Source organism: Eulemur rufifrons, chromosome 14, assembly GCF_041146395.1.
Source record: "Eulemur rufifrons isolate Redbay chromosome 14, OSU_ERuf_1, whole genome shotgun sequence".
Lineage (NCBI taxonomy): Eukaryota > Metazoa > Chordata > Mammalia > Primates > Lemuridae > Eulemur > Eulemur rufifrons.
The window spans coordinates 36,257,388-36,275,414 of record NC_090996.1 but is presented as its reverse complement, the minus strand read 5'-3'; the positions used below and the strand labels follow the sequence as shown (position 1 = coordinate 36,275,414).

General features: G+C 55.6%; 1 protein-coding gene across 2 annotated transcripts in view; it reads left to right on the top strand.

The window, feature by feature from the left end:
- Positions 1-4,549: 4,549 nt before the first annotated feature.
- RAB40C (RAB40C, member RAS oncogene family) overlaps positions 4,550-18,027 on the top strand; it is a 32,476-nt gene continuing 18,998 nt past the window's right edge. For both annotated transcript variants that reach the window (XM_069487171.1, XM_069487170.1), the window contains exons 1-2: positions 4,550-4,607; positions 4,744-4,916. In XM_069487171.1, coding sequence (XP_069343272.1) covers positions 4,775-4,916 — 142 coding nt within the window. In that variant the 5' untranslated portion in view covers positions 4,550-4,607; positions 4,744-4,774. The remainder of the gene's footprint in view (positions 4,608-4,743; positions 4,917-18,027) is intronic.

Genomic DNA, 18,027 nt, shown 5'->3' with positions numbered 1-18,027 from the left:
TTCTCGACGCCCAGGCCTGCCCAGAACCACAGGCTGACCCTCAGGCCACCCTTGCAGAGGGTTGGGGCCGCCTGCAGAGAACAGTCTCATCAGGGCTTCAGTCCGGAGACAGGCTCAGAGGGAGAAGGTGACTTGCTGAAGGCCACACAGCAGGACAGGTCTGACCGCACGCTTGCCTCCCGGCTGGCTCCCTCCGGTTTTGAAAACATCTGTCAGAGTAGCTGCCAGAAACACTGTAAGAGTAACACTGTTTCCCGGTGCCCCTCCCCCAGGGCCTGGCCAGTGACATTTCGCCACATGTGCTGTCTCACATTCTTACTCTGTTTTTTTTTCTGAAGAATTTCAGAGTCAGTTGTGCCTAATTTTACCCCTAAGATGTTTTGTATGCGTTTTCTAAGGACAAGGGCCCTAACTTACGTAACTACGGTGTAGTGACCAATATTGGGCCTTCAACATTGATGTGACGCTCTCATCCGTCTGCCGACCTCGTCCCCCGGCGTCCCGTGACGCCTCCTGCAGTGACGTCACGCGTCACAGGGCCGGTGTCCTGAGTTCCCTCGTTGCAGTGTCTTTGACAACACGGGTGCTTTAGAGGTGCAGCTGGTTACCTGGAGGAGCACCCTGGTTTGGGTTTTTTGTTTTTTTTTTTTTCTTTTGAGGCAGAGTCTCTGTTGCCCGGGCTAGAGTGCCGTGGCGTCAGCCTCGCTCACAGCAACCTCAGACTCCTGGGCTCAATCCTCCTGCCTCAGCCTCCCGAGTAGCTGGGACTACAGGCATGCGCCACCATGCCTGGCTCATGTTTTCTATATATATTTTCAGTTGTCCATATAATTTTTTCCTGTTTTTGGTAGAGACGGGGTCTCACTCTTGCCCAGGCTGGTCTCGAACTCCTGAGCTCACACTTATCCTCCTGCCTCGGCCTCCCAGAGTGCTGGGATTACAGGTGTGAGCCACCGCGCCTGGCCCCTGGTCTGGATTTGGTGGTTCTCATGTGGCACACCGTGGCCCCCAGCACGCCCTGGTGGAAATGCACGCAGGTGCACAGGGGGTCAGCTCCTCTGTCCATCCCTCCCCCGCTGGGCCTGCTGCTCCGGGGCTGGGAGGTCAGAGGTCAGAGGAGACAGGAGGTTCCTGTGGATAGGTTCCTGAAGCCAAACCACAAGTCCTGACCTACGCAGGGAAGACGGTTGTGATGGCTCCGCAGGCCGTGGTGGGAAGAGCTCAGCTTCACTGCCAGGGAGGGAGGGGCCCCGACTTCATCCTGGGAGGTGGGGAACAAGCAGTGGCCTGCGGCTGCTGGGTCCCGGCCAAGGGATGTCCTGAGCAGGGTCGAAGGGCATGTTTGCTTTAGAGAGACAGCTCCTCACCACCACCCCTTCTAGGCAGCCTCAGAAACCGTGGAGGAAGCATCGTTCTTTTGGTGCTTCCAGCCCCTGGAGAGAGGGGCCTCAGAGAGCTCACAGCCAGCTGTAGGGGCAGGAACAGCCAGGTCGGGCAGAGGCTGGGCTCAAGTCTGGGCACAGTCACCTCCCAGCAGGAGAGGCCCTCCCTGACCTGCCAAGTTGTGATTTAGGACACTCAGTCCTTGGTCCCTCTGGGGACTTGGTCCTTGGCCCCCCCCACGAGCTGAGGGACGAGAGTCTGCCCAGCTTTCAGGCTGTGGACATTATGTGTCCTTGCTGTTACCGTTGGTGGCCATGTCTGTTGTGACCCAGTGTCCAGGGAATGACCTCTCCCAGGGGAGGATGTGGCCTGAGCAAAGACACAGGCAGGACCTTCAGGGTTCCTTCGTGGATCGCAGTTGAGCAGAGCAACCCTGCCTGGTGGCCTCAGCCTGGCTCTCTCTGGCTGCCTGGACCCAGCAGCCCCTGCTCTGCCCGTCCCTGGCCAGGACGCCAGGAAGGCCTCTCCCTGAAGGCAAGAGAGGGCCCAGGTGCTCACTCGCCAGGTGCTCCCCACCCACGGGAGGGACCGCTCCTCACCGAGGCCCCCCAGGCACTGCACCAAAAACAAACGGAAGCATCTGTGTGCCGCTCAGTCAAGGCCACGACTTCAGCTGCCGACTTCAGCTGCCGGGTGGGGGATCAGCCCATCCAGGGGCCTGCTGTGTGAACTCCGCCTGCTCCTGGAGGCACAGCCAGGTTTAAGGGCCCCTGTCAGCGGGAGGGTTCTCGTCTGGCCCTGGTCCTCACCTGCCGGGAGAGGTGAGACCTCACTTGCCAGGAGAGGTGAGACGTGCTGGCTGGGATGTGGTCACGGTAATGACATAATGACACAGTCGTGCCTTTTGCACTGGTCTCCCTCGCTCTCCTGGGCCACTCACAACACTAAGCGCTTGGTCTGGCAAAGGCTGTACTTGGGTCAGCTTTGACGAGTTATTCTTTTGGTTATTATTAACAGCTTTATTGAGGCATATCATACACATAAAATTCACCCATTTTGAGTGCACAATTCAATGATTTTTAGCAACTTTGCCAAGTGTTATGACCACTACAACTTTAGAACATTTTCATCACCGCCAAAAGAACCAGGTAAACATTAAGCACTCACTGCCCTGTTGCCCCTCCGCCGGCCTGGCAGCCACTAACTTACCGTCTCCGTGGATGTGTCCATTCTGGATATTTTATGTGAAAGACCTCATACACAGCCGGGCGCGGTGGCTCACGCCTGTACTCCTAGCACTCTGGGAGGCCGAGGCGGGTGGATCGCTCAAGGTCAGGAGTTCCAGACCAGCCTGAGCAAGAGCGAGACCCCGTCTCTACTAAAAATAGAAAGAAATGATCTGGCCAACTAAAAACATATATAGAAAAAATTAGCCGGGCATGGTGGTGCATGTCTGTAGTCCCAGCTACTCGGGAGGCTGAGGCAGTAGGATCGCTTGAGCCCAGGAGTTTGAGGTTGCTGTGAGCTAGGCTGACGCCACGGCACTCACTCTAGCCTGGGCAACAAAGTGAGACTCTGTCTCCAAGAGAAAAAAAAAAAAAAAAAAGAAAGACCTCATACAACATGTGTGTTTTCAAAGTTCCTTCGTGCATCACTACCTGGTACCTTTTTACGGATGAGTCACAGCCACTACCGCGTGGGCATTCTGCGCATCGGTCCATCCGCTGACGGCACGCTCGCGGCGCCACCCTCAGCTCTTGGGAGGTGCTGCTGGGGACACGCATGTACTGAATGGCTGCATCATATGTGGCTGCTATGCACGACCTTTTGAGTTACTCATTCTTAATCACATGTGTGAATATGTTCTCATAAAAAATGTTACCAATGATGAGACCTCCCCCCATGCCAGCGAAGGCGGTGCCGCCACCTCGGAGGGCTTCCCCGTTCTCGCATCCCCCTCGCCCGCGCGCCGGTCTGCACCGAGCAGATCTGCTGGTCTCTAGCAAGTCCGGGACCGCAAGCAGTGGGGCTGGCTGCGCGCCGCGGGCATCCGCGGTCTGGCCCGGGCTGCGCCGCCGCGTCCTGCTCACCACGTCCGCCAGCCCGGCCCTGCTCACAGGCCACTGCACCGGCGCTGGAACCTCAGCGCCTCCACGGGGACCCGCCCCCAGCCCCGGTCACTGCCCGGGACACTGCCCCCGTCACCGGCCCCGCCCCCAGGCCTGCCCCCCCCCCGACACTGGTCCCTCCCCTCGTCACCGCCCCCGCCCCGGCCAACGCCCCCCCTAGCCCGGCCCAGTTCCCCGCCGTCCCCATCCGGGGCCACTGCCCCGCCCTCTGTTCCCGCCTCGCCCTGACGCCAGGCGGAAGTCCCGCCTCTTCCTCGTAGGCGAGAGCCGATTGGCTGTTCCGTCCCAGGGAGGACGCGTGAGGGACCCCCACGCTGCCTTCCCGGAGTCTCTGCAAAGGCAGTCGGCGCAGCTTGCTAGGAATTTTAGTGCCCCTGGACTCGGCCGCGTCGCTTCAGGTCCGAGACCGCGGCCACTTGCTCCGCGCCCGGGGAGGGAAGAGGGCGTATGCAAACAACCTGGAGCTCCAAGCTCTTGATTGGTGAGCGTGTAGGAAAGGGGGCGGGAGGCACGGGGCCAGGAGGGTGGGGTTGGCGGAGCTGTGATCGACGTGCAGCCGGCCCAATGGCTCGGCAGCGGTGGCCAATGGAGACGTCGAGGGGGCGGACGAGGGCAGAGCTGTTGTGGACCAGTGGGCTGGGTTGCCGGTGGCTCTGGGATGGTCTGTGGGAAGAAGCGGTGGGGGCGGTAGTAATCCTGATGGACGTGCAGGCGGGCCAATGGTTCCGAGAAATCAGGCGAGTGGCCAATGGCGACGGTGACGATGCAGCGCGTCCGTAGTCTCCGCAACGCTGTGTGGGAAACGGTGGGGCGGGGCGGTCGTGACGGACGGGCGGACAGGCCAATGGCCATTGGAAAGAGGGCAGCGGGCGACCTATGGCGACGGCGCGGAGGCGGGGCGGGGCGACCGGAGACTCCGCAACGCTGTTGGGGGACACGGCGGGGGCGGGGCGGGCGTGACGGACGGGAAGACGGGCCAATGGGCCGGGGAGGGCGGGCGACGGGCGCCCAATGGCGGCGGCGCGGCCGGGGGCGGGGCGGCGCGGCGGCCAGGCGCCGTGCGGGAAGCGGCGGGGCGGCGGCGACGAGACTGAGGTGAGCCCGGACGGCGGGCGGGGCCGGGGGGCGCGCGGGCGGCGGGCGAGGGGCGCGGGCCCCGGCGGGCACGGCCTGCGGTCCCCGGCGGCGGCCGCCTCCCCGGCCGCGGCCCCTGACGCGCGCGGTCCCTCAGGCGGGGCGGCGGGCGCCGGGGCGGCGCGAGGATGGGCACGCAGGGCAGCCCAGTGAAGAGCTACGACTACCTGCTCAAGTTCCTGCTGGTGGGCGACAGCGACGTGGGCAAGGGCGAGATCCTGGAGAGCCTGCAGGACGGCGCGGCCGAGTCCCCGTACGCCTACAGCAACGGTGAGGCGGGCGCCGGCGGGCGGGACGGCCGTTGCTGCGGGCGGGCGGCGGGGAGCGGGGGTCGCGGCGCAGGCCCTGGCCCCCGCGGGCCGCTGCCTTTCTCGCCGTCTCGGCGCGAGGGGAGGCCCCGCGGCGGCGGCGGGAGGCGCTGGGCCGCAGCCTGCGCGCGGCTCCAGGCCTCGGGAGAGGCCGGCGGCACGACCCGAGGCCGCGGTTCCGCACGCCGCCTGCCGCGGAAGGCCGTGGGGCAGGGTCCGGCCCAGGAGCTCGGCGGCTGCGTGGTGCCCGCCGTCCCGGCCGCGGAGACCCGCGGGGAGCGCCACCGACGGTGTCGCGGCGGCCGGGCCCTGTGGGTCCAGGTGGCAGAGCCTGGGATGTGGCTCCGCAGGTATCGCTGGCCCTGCTGCGAGCGTGCGCGGACGGCAGGGTCCTCGCGGGCCCTGTTCCTCTGAGGTGTCCACTTAGTGCTCCGGGAGTCCACGCCTTGTGCTGGAAGGAAATACCCCGATAATGACGTTGTTAAACCTTCCTCTTTAATTTCCAGTTGCGGGGGTAAAATACACAACGTAGGTGGCTTCACTGGCGTTTGTCTGAACGTGCCTCTTACTTAGGTGTTTAAGGTAAAGGTGTTAATAGCATCGGCGAGACAGTGTGACCGGCGTCCCCTGTGTGGTGGGGCCCTGGCCCCCGGCCAGAGGGGTGTTTCCTTAGAAGATGCAGGGACTCCGGCTGATTGCAACCCAACTGGTGGGAAGTCAGCGTCAGGCTGTTCCAGGCCCTTCCGTGCTCTGGAAGTGCCGCTGTACCTGTCTGATTTTACTTCCCCTGGTCCCTGTTCTCTACACTCCTCCTTGCTGTTTCCCGGGCTCTTGTCAGTCTTGTCTGACTGCTCCGAACAGACAGTTCTGCTGTTTGCCGGATTGTTTGCCCGTAGGCGGCCGCGGGCATAGGCACGGCCTCTCCCACCCTTTTGTTTCAGGCCCTGTCAGGGTGTTGGATGCCCGGGACTGACCAGCACACCCTTCCTCCCAGCACAGCTCCGGCAGTGGGCAGCCGCGCCAGGTTCTCTGTGTGCCGCCTCCTGAAGCCTGTGCTCTTAGCTCAGCCTAGAGGAGGTGTTGCAAAGGCAAGAGAGGAAGAGCCCTGGGCTCACTTTTAGGTGGGGGAGGGAAAATGAGGCTCAGATGAACAGGCTAGTTGCTTTTCCAGTGGTGGCGTTGCTTCCTCGAGCCCTGCTGCAGGGAGGCTGACGGTGTGCGTGTTTGTGCATGTTTGAACATGTTCTAAAGCGTGCGGGAGGGGTTGGGCTTTGTCAGGGGCATGGTGTTTTCCTGGGACCTTAATCTGTGCTTCTGAGGGCCATCGTGGCCCCACTAGCTAGCTCCACGGCTCCCTGTGTGCACACGGCCACGAGCTGGAGAGCCAGGACCCTCCTGCCTCCTCCATCCTCTCTGTCAGGCTGTGTTGCATTGCCACACTTCCTGGAACACGCTGACAGAGTGGAGCCACTATTGTGTAAAACGTGGAGGGAGGCGGGAGTGATGTCTGAGACTCACGGTGGACTGGGCCAGCAGGAGGGCCATCTGCCAGAAAGGAGGAGAAGAGCTGCTCTTAGACGCCACGTGCTCTTAGGACACACAGGTCCCCAGCGGTGCCCTGCGGCGTGGAGCAGAGAAGGAAGGGCATCTGGGCTGTGGAACATGCTCTCCATATCCGGTGGCCTCAGGGCTAAGACACGCAGAGCACACGAGTGGGTCTTTGTGGTCAGGGTGTGAGCTTGCCCACCCCAGGGCCAGCCCTCTTCATCGGGGTGAAGCCGGTGGATCTGAGAATACTCGGGCTTCCTAAGGGAGACTTGGTTTCCGAGCCTCTGAAGCAGCTGGTTCTCAGGATTCAGTGCTGTGAATTTGTTCTTCTTTGGAAGAGTCGTAGTTAGGAGCATTTGATTTCTGATTCTCTCATGAGGGATATACATATACTTCTTTTCCCCCTTTGTTGTCAGAATCCTTCAGAATGTGTATGTTTCCAGGTTTCTTGTTTTTAGCCTAAACTTACACGGTTCCTCTGACCAGGTAGCAGGTGACCTGTGGCTGGGGCGGGGCGGGGGGCTATCTGGCGAAGGGTGCGCTGCTCTAGCACGGCCCAGAGCTCCCTCCTGATCACAACTGGATCACTTACCTGCCTTGAAGTCTTGCCTAGCGTGCTCCTCAGACAGGTACGTGAGCTCACGTTGCTCTCTCCAGCTTCACAAACAAGTGAGTCATCAAAATGACCTTTTTTATTAGCACTGGCACCTGACGCAGTGACGATGCGATGTGTGGCCACACCCAGCACCTGTGGGAGCCCATGTGGGCTCTTCTGCATCCACTAGTGCTGAAGCACGCTGTGCGTTTGGGTCTGTAGGTCTGGAAACCTTCCTCTCAGGAGAGGTTTCCCTTTCTTCTACATAGCCGGCGTGGTTTTGGTGGAGCAGTCTGGGCTCGCTTTGGGACAGGACAGAAGAACACTTTGCACAGAGCTTCTGCCGGCGTGACCGTGCTCCAGAACACAGTCGTCAGTGGGTCTCCGCTACGGAAGCTGGAAGGGAGAGGTGTCTGCTCTCTACGAGCAGCTTCTGCCGCAAGTCACGTGCATTCGGGTCTGGCTTGGCTCCCTGATGTGGCCCTGGGGTGGTGGGTCTGTGTTGGTCCCGAGGCGGCCTGCTGGGTCTGCACAAGTCGTTCCTGTCTCACTGTGGGCGTTGAATGTCCTTGATTAAGGCAGCTACGTCCTTTGTGCCTCGTCTCCTACAACCTTCACGTGGGAGATGGGGGCCTCCAGCAGAGTCCGTCGTGGTTTATATGCCCACATCCTGGAGGACGTGGGAGCGGGTTAATGAGATGAATTCATGGGCATAACCTCGTTTCTTCCCTCTGCTCCTTTGGGGTCAGTGTTGGTGGAAGCTGGTGACGCTCCCGTCCTGTGAGCCCGGGGAGTGGCGGGGAGCAAGGGAGGGAGGCGGTGGTGGACAGCATTGAGTTTTGCCATAAGTGTTGGGTCTGATGGTCACTGAGATGCCTGCTGTGCCCTGTGGGAGTGGGGACACTGTGTGCCTGTGTCCCCAGTGTGCTTTAGAGCTCCCTGCTGGAGCCCGGGCCATAGTGCCACATCAGCTGTCACATCAGTGACCCAGAGGCCAGGCCAGGGCTCTCCCTGCCCCCAGCTCCCTGTGCTTTCACTAAATAGTCGCAAGTGTGTTCTCATCTGGCTTGAAGTTCCTTTCTCTCCTAAGTGGCCAATTCAAAGAGAAACTGTCTTCAAGCGCTCCTCCGTGATGTTTTATTTTCCCGAGTCGAGACGCGTCTCTGGACGACGCGTTCCCCGTGTGTCTTGTCCACTGCTTTATCCCCACACTGGCCTTGCACGTGGGAGCTGCCAGCTTTGCCCTTTCAGATGCACGAATAGCCTGTGTGCAGCTTTCCTGTACTAGCTGTTATCTGGTGGTGTTTGTCACATGGTCACCGCACAACTCCTCAAAGTCCCTTTTCTTCGTCTGTGCTTGGGTACTTGGTGTTGCTCATTTGCTCATTTTCTGGGGCAAGTTACTGGGGTTTGCCGTTCCTCTGTTGGGTGCCAGGTTTTCCTGCAGGTTGTTGGCTCCAGGAGGAAAAGGCGTGATCACTGTGGTAACAGCTAACAACCACCAGCGCTGCTGTGTGCCGCGTGCCAGGCCTGCTGCCGAGTGTTCCCTCTGTTCCCATTTAATCCTCACTGCCACCCACGAGGGAGGCAGCGCTGTCCCCACTGTGCAGATGAGGAATCGGGGCTCAGAGAGGCAGAGAGATGACAGCTGCCGAGGGCGGCATGGTCACGGGGCTCCGGCTGGTGCTCCTCTCCAGCCCTCCTCCCCTGGAGGGAGCGGCTGACCCTGAGCAGTGAAGCACAGAGTTGGTGGCTCTTTTCCCTTCGTCCTCCTCCTTGCCTCCACCCCGGGCCTGGGCCCAGTCTCTGCGTGCTCCTCCTACTGCGCACCGTGCACACCAGGTTCCCTCGGGACCCACGCCTCCGAGGACCTTCCCCATCTCCTGCGTGATCCTGGCCAGCATCTGACTGAGAACCTCTGTCGGCACTGAGAGTTGGCACTTTAGTGGGACGTCAGGACTTGTTCAAGGCGGACGGGGCCCTGGGAGTGTTGACTTTCTAGCTCTGCTCACACTGGGCTTCCCGAGAGGCTTCCTGTCTCCCTTTGCAGAGCCCACCAGGCCTGAGAGCACCTTCCCAAGGCCCCCGTGCCTCTAAACTCCACCCCGCCCTCTGTCTCGATGTCAGATGTCACGTAGGATGCCACCCAGGGAGCGGGCTGCTTTCTGTTAACTCGCCCTGTCTGGGTCCTCCCTCTTTCCTCCTGTCCTTGCCCGTTTCACCTCCTCAGTCTTTTCCCGCCCCTGGCTGTGGGCAGTTCTCCAAGGCCTGGTCCTGAGGCCTCGTGCTTTTCCCCCTCATTTCATCCTTGTGTTCAGTCGTTTATTCCTGGGACTCTTACAGTGTGCAGCAGGCACCGGGCCAGGAACTGAGGGTGCAAGGGAGAGCAAAACGGAGACAGTCTTTTCTTTATACAGTTTTGAAAAAAACAGGAAAGGGGGCCTTGAGGATGCAGAGTGGCCGGCCGGGGGAGGTGTCCAGAGGGGACTCCTAGATCCGTCTGTGAGTGCAGCAAGGTTCCTCCTGTTTTACGTCTTTGCTGGAGACGCTCGCCTGCTCTGTGTTGTAAAGACAAACCTGCCCCACCTGAGGGGGTGGTGGGCTGTAAGGGGCAGATTCTGTATCTGGTTGAAATTATGCTAATTCTGCTGCTTTGTAAGTTGGACTGGCATGGCCTTTCCTAAATTTTCAGAAAACAGTTAAGTTAGTAGGTGCAATATTTAATTTTAAGTTTTCCCCCAATTTTTAGCGCTTGTCATAAGCTCTAGCAGATAACAGAGCAGATGCTTGCGTGGCAGGTGCACAGCGGTGCCTGCTGGTCTCTTGCAGGGTCGTGTGGTCACGGTTGAAATTCTTGTGTTGTGTACACATAATGTCATCTTTTCCATTGGCTCAGTTGCTTGTGGCTTGGATGATGAACTAAATTTAACAGTGTTTCAGGAAGGAAACTGTATCAGGGAGCCGAGAAGTGGGTGGGAAGGACACAAAGGGAAGGATCTGAGCCCTTACAAGTACTTGCGCGTCCTGTTCCGTTTGAAGGTTGTAACTGGGAAGGTGAAAAATAGCTGGTCCCTAAAAAGCTACCACTCACCTAGGTCCTTTGTGCAGGCAGCGCCCAGCAGGATGCCATGCATGGAGGGGCGCTGTGGCTTGGGGCCGTGCTGGCCAGCCTGTCGTCCACCAGGCATTTGGAGAGAGCAGGGAAAAGTCTTCAGCATCCAGCATCCTGGTGTGGAGAAAGCAGCAGAAAGAATGCAAAGAGAGGCCAGCATGGAGGCTCATGCCTGTAATCCCAGCACTTTGGGAGGCTGAGGCCAGGAGTTCAAGACCAGCCTGGGCAACATCACAAGACCCCATCACTACAAAAAATAAAAATAAAAAAATTAGCCAGGCACGGTGGAGCACACCTGTAGTCACAGCTACTCAGGGGCTGAGGTGAGAAGATCGCTTGAGACCAGGAGTTCAAGGTTGCAGTGAGCTGTGATCCTATCTCTGCCCTTCAGCCTGGGCGACAGAGCAAGACCCTCTAAAAAACAAAAGAAAAAGGAAAAATGCAAGAAGAAAAGGAAGATAGACTAGGAGGCTGGATTTACTGCCCAGTGGTTGGGAGAAGAATGCTCAGACCGCAGAACCTGGGTTTCAGGACCAGCAGCTACAGAGACCGCGGGGAAGAGGAGCAGCTGCAGGAAGCAGGCTGGCCGCGCCAGGACGGAGATCATGGGGTTGTCCCTAGGGGCACAGGTCGGTGGAAAACTGGCCCCTTAACGTCCTTTTGGCAACGAGGGTAAATATAGGCAAATAAATCGAACTGGAACTCACTGACCTGGAATGACGGGCAAGCTCCGATGTCCACGTGCGTGATTCTCTCTCGCTAAGATCGGAGTGTTGATCTGTGGACATGTGTCCTACAGCATGTAGAGGAGAGGGTGGGGCAGTGGTGCCATGAAGGTGGCAGGGACTCACGGGCACAAGCAGGAAGACAGTGGGTGTGATCAGACGCTTCTCGGCAGAGCGCTTTCTGCCCGTCGAGGTGCTGCACGTTCATAGCAGGGAGAGGACAGGGAGTGCTCGGGAGCAGCCGGACCCTCAGGGTGGTGACCAGGGAGGAGAGGTGTGCAGTGGCTTCTGGAAGGGTCTTGTAACCAAGGTGTGCTGAGGGTGCAGTGCCAGGGAGGCCAGGAGCTGTGGAAAGGGCTGCCGGGTGTGAGAAAGAGTTGGCCGCATCTTCATGGGTGGCAGAGGGGAAGCAGAGTTGTGTGGCTCTGGGGTGGCCTCCACCTTCTCCGCTGTGAACTTGGCCTTTAAACCGAAGTGTCTGAGGAGAACGTGGGTCCCTGGGTGGGTAGCATGCCCCTGGCTGCTTTAACTGATCCTGATGAAGGACCTCTCCATCCTAACAGAGGGATGTCTTTGAAAAAGCAGAGGGTGGAAGAAGACCTGAGTATTGGAAATGGGCAGGCACTTTACAGTTTGCAAAATGTTTCTGGCTGGATGCCAGAACCTCTAGGCAAGTGAGTTAATGTCAACCCTGGATGGGGATCTAGGCCAGAGAGAACCGTGTCTGTGAGCCCAGGAAGCCACCCATGTCGGCTCAGAGCAAACCACGGTGGTTCCAGGGCTAGATGGCCCAGCTGTTGCTGGGGTGGCCACGTTTCCTCCTGCATTCGGGGTGTTGTGCGTAACCTGCCAGCTGCCTCCCAGGGCCCCCAGGTTGTTTGTGGTCACTGTTGGGCTCTCACCTTCCTGAGCATAGTGTTGTCTGTCACCTGGGTCAAGACAGAGCGAGCTTGTGTGTCAGGCCTAGCTGGGAGGATGGGTAACTGGGTAGGTGACATCGGGATTCAAGATGCTTTGGAGCAGGCCTGAAGGACCGAACGAATGCAGTGACACTTACCAGGGTTGCCGATGTTCTGTGCTTAAGTCTAGAAATTCGCTGCGGCAGGAGATGGGAGAGCGGCAGGGGGAGCCCAGGTCACTGCTGAGGCCACCCGTACGTGGGAGCCTGCTCTGCCTGTGCCACCGCAGCATCCTGCAGACTGTCTGCCCACAGCACGGGCAGAGCCCGGGAGCCGTGAGCAGGAGCAGGAGACGGGGGAGGGACCCGTTAGCCTGCTGGCCTCGGCCCTGGTGGCTGCCCTGCGGGTGAGCTCTCTGGTCCTGGGCTCTGCGCTGTCTCCTGCACCCACCTGACTCCTGCCCTGGAGGAGTCGCTGGACGCCAGGTCAGGTGATGCCGGTGACGCTTGCCTCATCTCGTTACCTAGGGAGTGGCGGCTTCCCATGGTTGCCACATCTCCTCTCGCTGGCGGGCGGGGCTGCTTCTGCAAACAAGGCATTTCTGTGAAAACGTCCTTGGGCATTTGTTCAGTGTCCGTGTGGACTCAGGAAGATTTTGTTCCGTCATCATGGATAATCCTGTCCTGTCTTTGGTTTGGGACTCACGTAGCCCCTCGATACTGGGGCCTGTGTCCTTGGCTGTGCCCCGTGTTCCCAGAGCATCTGTTGCTTTCTGGCACGTCCAGTGTGCCAAGCAGATGTGGGTCTGCCCGCCCCAGAATTGGTCCTTTCTCTAAGGAGCCTCGGTCGTCTTGTGGGGAGAGGTATGATGCCAACTTTTTAAACTACTTTTGTTAAATAAAGAGTATATGAAGAGTAGTAATAATAGTAATGACAGCGTGTACAAAGCATAAAAAGTAACAAGATGGCCGGGGGCGGTGGCTCACGCCTGTAATCCTAGCACTCTGGGAGGCCGAGGTGGGCGGATCGTTTGAGCTCAGGAGTTCGAGACCAGCCTGAGCAAGAGCGAGACCCCCATCTCTACTAAAAATAGAAAGAAATTATATGGACAGCTAAAAATATATATAGAAAAAAAAAATTAGCCGGGCATGGTGGTGCATGCCTGTAGTCCCAGCTACTCGGGAGGCTGAGACAGGAGGATCGCTTGAGCTCAGGAGTTTGAGGTTGCTGTGAGCTAGGCTGACGCCACGGCACTCACTCTAGCCTGGGCAACAGAGCGAGACTCTGTCTCAAAAAAAAAAAAAGAAGACGACTTAATTTATAAAAAAAAAAAAAGTAACAAGATGAACATCCACCTACCCCATTCAGTTTAAGAAACCATTATATTGAAGTTTTTTTTTTTTTTTATTTCATCTTATTGTTACGGGGGATACAGAATTGCAGGTTACATACGTTGCCCATGTACCGCCTTTCCCCCCAAGTCAGAGCTCCAGGAGTGTCTGTTCCCCAGACAGTGCGCGTTGCACCCATCATGTAGGTATATATCCCTCCCTTCCCCACCCCCCCTTCCCGAGTCAGCACCTTCAAGCGTGACCACTCCCCAAACGGTGCGCAATGCACTCATTGTGTAGGCATACCCCCATCCCCTCCCCCACCCCCCACCTCAATCTGATATCCGATTGGTGTCGTTCCCAGATGTGTATTTAGGTGATGATCAGGGAAACCAATTTTCTGGTGAGTACATGTGATGCTTGTTTTTCCATTCTTGGGATACTTCACTTAATATAATGGGTTCCAGCTCTCTCCAGGAGAACCATAGAGATGTCGTATCTTCATTATTCCTTATAGCTGAGTCATATTCCATGGTATACATATACCACAGCTTACTAATCCAATCATGTATTGATGGGCATTTGGGTTGTTTCCACATCTTTGCTATTGTGAATTGTGCTGCTATAAACATTCGGGTACATGTGTCTTTGTTACAGAATGACCTTTTTTCCTTTGGGTATATGCCCAGTAATGGGATTGCTTGTTTTTTTTTTTTGAAGAGATGGGGTCTCGCTCTGTTGCCCAGGCTGGAGTGCAGTGGTATGGTTATAGCTCATTGCAGCCTCGAACTCCTGGGATCCTCCCTCCTCAGCCTCCTGAGTAGCTGGGATCACAGTCATGAGCCACTGTGCCCAGCTATATCGAACTTTTGGAAAGAACTTTGGTGTCTGAGTGCATTGTGTGGGGAGTTAAGCACATAACGCGTTACCTGTGTCAGCAAGCTGTTAATGCCAAGGCTTTTGCCAGTGTGAGACCAGGAAAGCTTTCGCTTCTGGTCTCGGTGTTGTGAGAGTTGGTGGTCACCAACTGCGGCAGAAGCCCGCAGTGACCCTGAGTGTTGAGCTGGTTGTCACTGCCATGTGAGGCTCTTCTGGGGGCTGCTCTTACAGCTGTGGGAGGAGCAGCCCACCCCGGGCGCTCCAGCCCAGAGCCTGCCCGCCTGTCCACCTCTGTGCTTACCCTGCCTGGTAAAGCTGTCTCCCGGGCATCTGTGTAGAAGTTCTTCCTTCCTGTTGCAATTTTCCTCATCATTGAGTAAACACTGGTCACACCAGGAATGGAGGCAGAAGCTGTAGCTTCTACATGTTTGTGGAGCCAGTGTGGCTTTTTAAAAATCATAGTACCAAAAACTGTGATTTTTTTTTTTGGTGCCTGTTATCCATGGCACCAAATGATCAGGCTGTATCACTGAATATCAGCTCACTCTGAGAAGTGTCAATCCTTTTTGAATTGAAATGAAAAAACAGGAAAAAATGCATCTGTCCCGACTTTCTGTTAAAGGCATTAAATTTGCCACTAGTACGATAGGCAAAAGGTTAACCTGCTCAGTAGCAAAAGTATTTACAAGCTAGTTCAAAGAAACCAGGACTCGATAGGTCAGAGTGTGAGTCTGCTCAGGTGTGTACGTTTCCCGCGGACCAGCCCCGGGCAGGCCCGCAGCAGCCTCCTCGAGGGACACAATTCGATGGCCATTGGGAGTGTCTCCCCTCTCAGTCATCTGGCCAGCGCCTCTTGTACAGTACTCAGGGAGGAGATGCTAATGAAAAATACGTGGAAGGATGTTTAATCCTAAAATTAAATGAGAAGGAGCGTTCACTTACAGTGTTATCAAAGACGGAAGCCCGGCGATGCCCGGTGCTCGGGGACGCGGGGCAGTGCCGTTGGCGTGCTCTTCCGCCGGGGTTTGCCAGTGCGTATCCCGGGTCTTGAAATTCTTCCCTTTTGACCAAGTAATTAGGAGTCTATCCCAGGGAGTAATAGGAGGTATGACTAGAGATAGTCAAGGTTTTTTTTTTTTTTTTTAAACAAAAGTAAAAAACATCAAGGCCCAACAGTAGAAACAGTATATTCATAGGGTGATATGTACAACCTTCAAAAATACTTTGGAGGCATATTTAATGAATATTCAATGAAATAGGGCCATCTCTGATATCTTGTTAAGTGAAAAAAGTATATGTAACTATATAGTGTGAAGGTTGTAGATGTATGTAAAATGAAAGAGTTGTGGAGTGAAATACGCAACATTAATGGTGGCTTTCTCTAGATTTTGGTGTTGTGAATAATGTCTGAGTTTTTTCTTTTGAGCATTCCGTATTTCACCGTTTTTCTATGCCGGGTGTGCTCGATCTTTTGGTTTGGCATGGGTTTTAAGGCATTAAGTAAAAGCTCTAACTTCACAGGAAGCCGGGCCACACACTCTCCTAGAGTTTCTTCCGAAATCTGGCATGCTGGTGAGAAAGACACTTTTGAAATTTGTTAGGTAACCTCTCCTTCCTTTTCTGTCCTTCCCCAGGCACCAGTTTGCCGCCGATCCAGTTTGCAGACGTCATCCTTGATTCTGAGAGCGTTTGAACAGTGTGACATCTTGGCTGGGTGGCAGTTCCCGGGAGGGGGAGACAGGCCTCACGTGCCGATGGTTGAGATAGATCCCCAGGTCTGTCCAGCGACAGGCGGCACCTTCACACCTGGCTCTGATCTCTATTCCACCCGCTTTGTAGGGCCAGCCAACCCACTCGTCTCTAAAAGAGACCTATCCATCTAAATTCAAAGCATATCAATATCTTTCGTGGGTTTAATTTTTTTTGTTTTATTAGAGACAGGATCTCGCTCTTGCTCAGGCTGGTCTCGAACTCTTGAACTCAAGTGATCCTTCTTTGGCTTCCCAGAGTGCTATAATTACAGGCGTGAGCCACCACACCCGCCTGGTTTAATTTTTTTTAATCAATTTTATTGAGGTAATTTATATATAACATACCTGTTTTAGGTGTCCAGCTCTGAGTTTTGACAGATGTACATACCTGTGTAGCCACTACCTTCATCAAGACAGGGAGCATCCCCACCCCTCCCAGAAAGCCCTTTCGTGCCCATGTAAATTCAGTCCCCCAGGTCTGCTTCCTGTCACTATAGATTACTTTTCCTGCTCTGGAATGTCGTGGAAATTGAGCCATACACTATATTCTTGTGTCTGGTTTCTTTTGCTCAGCATATTTTTGAAATTCATTCCTGATGTGCAAATCAGTAATTTACTCTTTGTTTATTCCTGAGTAGTATTCTTTTGCATGAATATACCCCGGTGCACAGGTCCTTTTGTGAACATGTTTCAGTTCTCTTGGGTAAATGTCTAGGAGTAGAATTGCTGTCATAGGAGTGTGTGTTTTAATTTATGAGAAACCGCTGACGTGTTTTCTGAAGTAGCCGTACCATTGTGCTTTCCTGTCCGCAGTGCAGGAGAGCCCAGTTGCTCTGTGTGGGCCAGTACTCGATGTTGTCAGCTTTGTTCTTTGAATCAGCTTTATTGAGGTGTAATTTGTGTACAAAAAATCTGTTTTTACATGTAAAGTTTGAGATTCAGTGTCAACAGACAAGCACACGAGAAGCCGTCGCCACACGCAGTCCATGTGCTCCCTGCTCCCAGACCCAGCAGCCACTGATCTTTCTGTCACTATAGACTCACTTGCAGTTTCTAGAATCTTTATGTAAATGGAGTCACACAGCATGTACTTCTTGTGTCCGGCTTCTTTCTTTCAACACTTTCTGGATGAGAGTCATCCACGTAGTTGTGTGCAGTGGTGGGTCCTCCTCTGTGTTGCGTGGCTTTCCCCGGACGAGCACTGCAGGGCATTATGCATTCTTCTGTAGACGGGCTCTGGGTAGTGTCCATGCTCCGGTTACTCTGAACAGTGCCCCTGCGAAAACTCTCACGTTTTTGCTGAACACGTGGACAGCTTTCTTTCTCTCTCTCTCTCTTTTTTTTTTTTTGAGACAGTCTCACTCTGTTGCCCGGGCTAGAGTGCCGTGGTGTCAGCCTAGCTCACAGCAACCTCAGAATCCTGGGCTCAAGCGATCCTCCTGCCTCAGCCTCCTGAGTAGCTGGGACTCCAGGCATGTGCTACCATCGCTGGCTAATTTTTTCTATATATTTTTAGTTGTCTGGCTAGTTTCTTTCTATTTTTAGTAGAGACAGGGTCTCGCTCTTGCTCAGGCTGGTCTTGAACTCCTGAGCTCAAACGATTCCCCCCGCCTCGGCCTCCCAGAGTGCTAGGATTATAGATGTGAGCCACCACGCCCGGCCTTAACTCTTTCTTTCTCTCTCTTTTTTTTTTTTTTTTTTTTTGAGGAGAAGAGAAAAAGAGTTTTATTAATTTGCTGGCAAATGAGGAGGATGGAGACTCCTGTCTGAAATGCCATCATCCTCACATGGACACATTTCTGCTGGGGACACACTGAGGACTGGATGTGCTGCCGGGTGGCAGGGCGTGCACGTCAGCCTCAGTGCGCTCCTCCCGTTTTTCTGAAGCAGTCGGGCGATTTCTATCTCACCAGGAGGGTGTGAGAGTTCCCTTTATTCCAGCCCTGCTTCCCTGTTGGCTGTGCTGCTGGGTTAGCGCCTGTCCTTTGTAACAGCCGTAGAACTTTCCATCCTGCAGAGTTACCTTCTGTTGTTTAACCATTCCCCAGTGGACAGGTTTTTAGTTTGTATACAGTTTATTTATAACAAAAAATAATGTTGCAGTAAATGGCCTTTGGTTACTTTCCCTCCTTTCCTGTTACTGCTGTGACACACACGTTCTCTCCCAGTTCTGTGGGTCCTCCTTCTGACGTGAGTGTCCATGGGCTGAAATCAAGGTGTGGCGGGGGCCTTG